Here is a 6,119-nt window from a genome sequence, read left to right on the forward strand (position 1 = left end):
CTAGCCAGGACAGCATAGCATGGCACAGGTCATAAGGGAATGTCAGGTAACTCATCAGAGGGGATGATATCAAAGTGGCAAATCATGACCCCTCTGTTCCCGCCTGAATTAACTGCCTCTGATTCTCTGTAGCTGGATTTCCTCCCCGAGAGCCTCATCTGATGCTAGCGTTTGTCAGTCCAACTGCATCTCCCCCACAGCCGCCACCCTCACCGCAGTGATGAGGAAGAATGACAGGGTTAAGAGGATGTAGAGGAAGTGTAGGATCCCACATGGGCTGTGGATAACCCCCTCTCAGAGGATAAAAGGCAGGCTGGCTTGGAGAGCAATGCAATCACAGTGGGAAGTCCCTCCATGCCTGCTACATGCAGTCAGAGCCTATCTCTTCCCCCATACGCCAGGCGGAGACACCAAAGGTCTCTGCCTCACTTCAGGGAGGTCCAAAACACCCTCCCAAGTGTCCCCCCCCACCTCCTTCAATGCCCCAAGGTCAGCAGGAATGACATGGCACCACTTACAAGAGTAGAGTATCCGAGATTATTGCAGACTTTATAGAAAACTGCCCAAGGGAGATCCAGATGTCCTGGGTGGGGGTGGGAAGGCAGGCCTCAGTCAATACGTTGAAGGAGGAGAGCCTTCCTGTGTGTAGAGGCAGCACAGGCCAGCCATTCTGCCTGACCTAGGGGATGGGAGTCAGGGAGAGGCAGCCCCCTCCCCACTCACCAGTTGTGCTTTGGGATCATGCAGAAGGCAGGGCACTGAGGCTCTGACCCTAAACAGGATGGCTTGTGCCTGAGACAAGAAATGAGGCCCCTCACCTCTTCCAAAAGGCATGGGGGAGGGGGGCATGACAGCAAGGAAACCCAGGGAGAAAAGAGTCACATGGGTGGGAAAGGGTGTGTGGAGAGCAGCTCCCAGCCCTTCAGAGCCCCTCCCCTACCTCTCTCTGAGGCCACAATGTACAGGTGACCCTGGCTCTGAGGCCCAGCCAACTACTTTGAACCCCCAGGAGTCTCTCCTTCCTCATGGGCATCTGGTTGGGGCCAGTATGGTTGGAGGACGCTTGGCACCTGCACCTGCCTTGCCGGGCTGGAGAGCTCATCCTAGGAGGAAAGAGGGTGGGCACATCCCAGGAATGGATTCCTCACTGGACCCTGACCCAGTGAATGGCAGAGGTGGATAGTGAATGCAAGTGATGGGTGTAGGAGGGGATAGATAGCCTAAAACTTGGGCAGGAAGATTAAACTCAGATCCGGGTGAAGAGCTGAGAGTCTGGAGATTAGGGACAAGCACTGAGTATTAGGGGATCAGAGAGCCCCGGTGAGAAAGACTGAGGATCGGTTCCATACTAAGGCTATAATGGGGTATGACTGTCCCGGGGATGGGAGACAGTTGGAGCTGAGCCCCAAGCCTGGGCCAAGGAAGGGAGCAGCCTGAGCCACAGCTGCGGTAGTGGGCAGTATGAAATACATCCCCTTATTGGGGGAGGGTGCCTAACTCTCAGAGTCTGGGGATGTGGGTGTTTGCAGGATGGAGGGCTCAGAGCTCCAGGATGAGAAAAAAGGTTCGAAGTCCACAAAAACCTTCAGGTGGGGGTGCTCTGCTTCTGAGACCAGAATGGGATGTAAGGGTCCCTGAGCCCTGGGAAGGAAGTTGAGGTCTCCAAGCTGGAGATGGGAGTCAGTAATGTCTAGGATGGTTTCCCAGTGAGAGGGCAGGCCTCAAAGTACAGGGTGGTGGAGGCAGTCTCAGGGCTTTCGGATTGAAGGACAAAGTTTCCTGGAGAGTCTTGAAAAGGGAAGGTGCTTTTGGTGGTTTAGGAGGGATGTGTCAGAGCCTGGGATGGGCAAGTAGGGTTTCTGAAATCAGAAGGGGGTGTCTCTCGATCTTTGATGGTGAGAGCTCTCAGAGGCTGGGGAGAGGGGGTACAGCTTGGGGTCTCTGGGTCGGGGGGATGCCATAATCCAAAGGTCTCGGGCCGGGAAGGGGCAAGTCTCGAAGCCCCCAACTCGCGGGTGTCTCATACCCATGGCTTCAAGCCAGACAGCCCCAGTAAAGTCATAAGCTGGCAGGAACAGCCATCAACCCCCAAGGGGTGACACTCAGAGGCCCGAGCCCGGGGAAGTGGCACGGGAGCCAGCGGGGGCAGCCGGAGCGGGCGCGCGGCGAGGGTCGGCGTCCTGCTCATAGCGGTAGTGGTAGCCCTCCATCTGGTCCCGGCAGGCCTCGCGCAAGTTGCGCATCCAGCGCTGGATGCCGCGGCGGTTTAGGTAGAGCACCATGAGGAAGATGAGGCCGATGAGCGCCAGCACCAGCCCGAAGAAGACGTAGGAGGCTTCCAGCTCCGGGCCGGCGAGTTCCACTTCTTCCCCGCGACCGTATGCATCGCCGTCGGCACAGCGCAGCCGAGCCTCGTCCAGGTCCAGGAAAGGCCGGTCCTGTAGCGCCCGCGGGGCGGCGCAGCGCAGGCGCCGCGCGTCGGGTACGCGCTCAGTGGAGTTGCGCAGCCAGGCCAGCAGGGGGCGCGCGGCACAGCCGCAGCTCAGGGGGTTGTCGGCGAGCAGCAGGCGCGGCGCGGGGAGGCCGCCATCGCGCTCGAGCGCGCTCAGCTCGTCGGGGCCCAGGCCGGTCAACGCGTTGAGGCGCGCGTCCAGCTGCTCCAGGCGCGGCCGGCTCAGAGCTGCGGGCGGCAGGCGGCTGAGCGCGTTGCCCGCCAGGCCCACCAGGCGCAGCTCGTCCAGCGGGGCGAGCGCGGTGTCCAGCGCGGCCAGCAGCGTGGGGCCGCCCCGCGCCAGCGCGTGGTTGAGCTGCAGGGAACGCAGCGCGGGCAGTCCGCGGAAGGCGCCGCCGCCCAGCGCGCGCAGAGGGTTGTTGCTCAGGTCGAGCGCCGTCAGGCTGGGCAGCCCGTCGAAGGCGCCGTCCTCCACCACCTCGATGTTGTTGTGCGTGAGGCGCAGCGCGCTGAGGAGCGGCAGGCGCACGCCGCCCGCTGCCGCCTCCTCCTCCTCCCCGTCAGCGTCCCCGCCGGCGAAGGCGGCGGCGCGAAGCACGGTCAGGTTGGCGCCCACGATGGTGAGGTTGCGCGCGTCGGGCGGCACGTCCCGCGGGGGCTGCCGGAGCTCGGCGCCCGACGCGCAGCGCAACAGCAGCTTGGGGCCGCCGAAGCAGTAGCACTGGAAGGGACAGGGCGCGGCGGGCCGGCTCAGCGCCGCCGCCACCAGCAGCAGCCCCGGCAGGAGCGGCCCCCTTTGCTCCGGCTGTCCCGAGCGCGGGGCCATCGCAGCTGCCCCCGCATCCAGCGCCCTGGCCGCCGCGCTCACCAGTGAGTTCGGAGCGCCTGGGGGGGCGGGGAGGGGGGCGGCCGGGGCAAGTCCTTGACCCGGAGCGGCTGGCGGTCGCGGTCGGTCCGTCCGCTGGCTCTAAAGTCCGAGGAGCCTTCACTTTCCTGTCTGGGGCGAGAGGGGTCAGGCGGGGAGCGGAGCCCCCCGCCCCCGGTGCCCTCCTCGCCCTGCGCGCCGGCCTCCGACTTCCGCGGCCGTTCCGGGCTTGGAGCCGAGTGGGCAGGGTTTGTCGGTTTGTCTCCCCCCTCCCCGCCTCCCGGCCTCCTCCTCCTCCCCCAGAGGAGCCTCCGCGCCCTCCTCGCCCAGAGGAGGGGTGGGAGGCTCCGGAGAATCAGAGCTTTCCGCTGCTGCGCTTTCTCTCCCCCACTCTCCAGCTCCGGGGCTGCTGAGAAGTTTGGCTTTCCGAGCCTCTGACTTGCTTCCCCCTCATCTCCCCCCATCCCCCCAGGTTGAAGCTGGTTCCTTCCTCCTCCCTCTAGGCACGTGTGGGGCGGGGCCGGGCGGGGGAGAGCTGGCAGGTGGGTCAGCACCACAGTGCGAGAATTTGCGGGGAGGACCTTAGAGTTCCCCCTTCAAACACAGGCAGGGGTGAGGGGTGGGCTGAGAAAGTTACTCATCTTTCAGCCTCTTCCTGATCTGTGTGGCCAAGGAGAGGTCTGTGCTAGGAGAGACTGGAAAATCCCCAGCCTTGGTTCCCCCCTCAGCAAACCCAGTTACATTAGGCCTGGCTGGGTCACCACTCTAGCAGGTCCTGTGGGACCAACGTTTTCTCAACCCCATCCTACCTTCACCCAGGGGAGTCAGCGACACCCCCTCCTCCTTTCTTTCCCCCCACCCCAACTCACTGGCTGCTCTGCAGGGAGTTCTTACATCTGGTTTCCTCCACCAGGCTGGACTCCACCCCCAAGCACTCTCCTAGGCCCTAGGACTTGATGGGTGTGGTGATTCAGCTCTTTGCTGTCCCCTCCCAGTACTTGGGCACCCCGTTTGATTGTTCTGCTGGGTCTCAGGATCCTGGGATTGTTAGATACCACTGACTGCCCCTCCTCCCCTCCAGGGTATCCCACCTGTAAATGGTGAATGGGTGAGAGGGTTTGGAGTTCCAAAGATTTGGAGAACTGGAGTAGATTTTGAAGCATTGGGAGGGAGTGGGGTTCTCAGAGGGGGCCATGGCTGAGCTGCTTATAGGTTTGTTTTGTTCTGGATTTTTTTATTTTTTATTTTTTTCAGAATTGGGAAGCTCCAGACCTGATTTAAAGAGATAGGCTCCCGAGAAGGGAGCATTCCTTGCCTTGACATGAATTATTCAGGCTGGAGAGGCTGACACTTGATCCACAGGCCATTCTGGTATCAGCAGAGCTGGTTGGGATGGAGGCTCCACCCTCCCCCCCATAGGAATCAGTCTTTCTCCTGAATTAGGGACAGTTGTTGGATTGACTTCTTCCCTGAGGTTATATTTAACAGATTGGCCAACAGATCAATACCACTTAAGGAGAAGAGGCAGACCCTGCGGTGGCCGGGTCCCAGGCAAAGACCAACAACATCAAGGACCAGGTCTGTTGATGCTGGCGTGGGGGGTGGGAGCTCCCCTCCCCCTTCCATCTCTCTCCCCATTCCCATAATCACTCCCAGCTTTTAGCAGATGAGAACAAGAAGTTGCATGTGCAGGATTGGACATGTCTATAAGATGTACACGCATGTGTACTTGTACATGTAGAAGCAAGTTTGACACATGAACAGCCCAAGGTACAGCCACATGTGAGGAAATACAGACTCATGCTTACTTGAGTGTGCATACACATGTATAGGAAGGTGTGCACAAGCTTGCACATGGTTGCAGGCAGGCTCAGATAAAACTCATGCAAGTACATGCAAGCTCATTCATACATGTAACATACATACATGTTAACATAGATTTGAGTACATCCTGGTATGTGTCCATACATTCATAAGCACATACACACTTGAATATTCATTTTTCTGTTATGTAGGTTCCTGGGTACATTCTCTGAGGGGCAAGCTTACAGACCCATGCATGCAAGCACATGCATCCAGAGATTGGACAACACACCCTGAGCCCATTTCTGCCCTCCACCATCCCCTTGGTCTGTATAAGTAACAGGCTGAGATGTCTTTTCTCATATGGGCACAGGTGCTCAAACAGCCATTGGGGCTGTGCCCTCAGCTACTGCATTCCCACCACTCCTGGCCCATATCAACGCTAAGCCCTAGCTCTGACATCTCCCTAGTGAGAGGCACTGGCTCTTCTTCCTATTGTGTTTCCAGGACAGGAACTAGCACCAGTGAGTGTGCAGTAAATGTAGGTGGGTGGATGGATGGATGGATGGAAAGGTCTCTGCTTCCCTGTCCCACTGCATAGAACCCTTTCTGCCTCCAGCCTCTTAGGAATTACAACCCAACTGCCAAGGCCAGAGCCCCCTCTCTAGGACCCCATGGTGGCTGGTTCCTGGTGTGCTGATGGACTCCTTGAGAAAGGGCTGTAGGACAGCAGGCAGCCTTAGGGGGGAAAGGGGGAGCTAGACATCTCAATTGAAGATGGAGGCCCAGAGAGAACCTAGAAACATCAGGTACCAGAGAATAAAGCAATGACCATGTTTTATAAGTGGGGAGTCTGAGGCCAGAGGGCCAGGGACTTGCCTCAAAGCCAGTGGCTGTCTGGGCTTAGCCTAGGACCTGGCCCTAGGCTCCTTGCCCAGGCCTTTGTCCAAGGTATTGGCCGCATCTTAGCGGGGCCAGTGCAACAGGGAATCTCATCCT

General features: G+C 59.2%; 1 protein-coding gene across 1 annotated transcript; it reads right to left on the bottom strand.

Moving 5' to 3' along the window:
- Window positions 1–536: 536 nt before the first annotated feature.
- Window positions 537–3,512, bottom strand: TPBGL (trophoblast glycoprotein like). Its single transcript, XM_042958459.1, has one exon. It carries the CDS (start codon window positions 3,276–3,278, stop codon window positions 2,103–2,105), a length of 1,176 nt encoding a protein of 391 aa, XP_042814393.1. The 5' UTR covers window positions 3,279–3,512; the 3' UTR covers window positions 537–2,102.
- Between the last annotated feature and the right edge of the window lie 2,607 nt (window positions 3,513–6,119).

Source organism: Panthera tigris, chromosome D1 (genome assembly GCF_018350195.1).
Source record: "Panthera tigris isolate Pti1 chromosome D1, P.tigris_Pti1_mat1.1, whole genome shotgun sequence".
Taxonomy (NCBI): domain Eukaryota; kingdom Metazoa; phylum Chordata; class Mammalia; order Carnivora; family Felidae; genus Panthera; species Panthera tigris.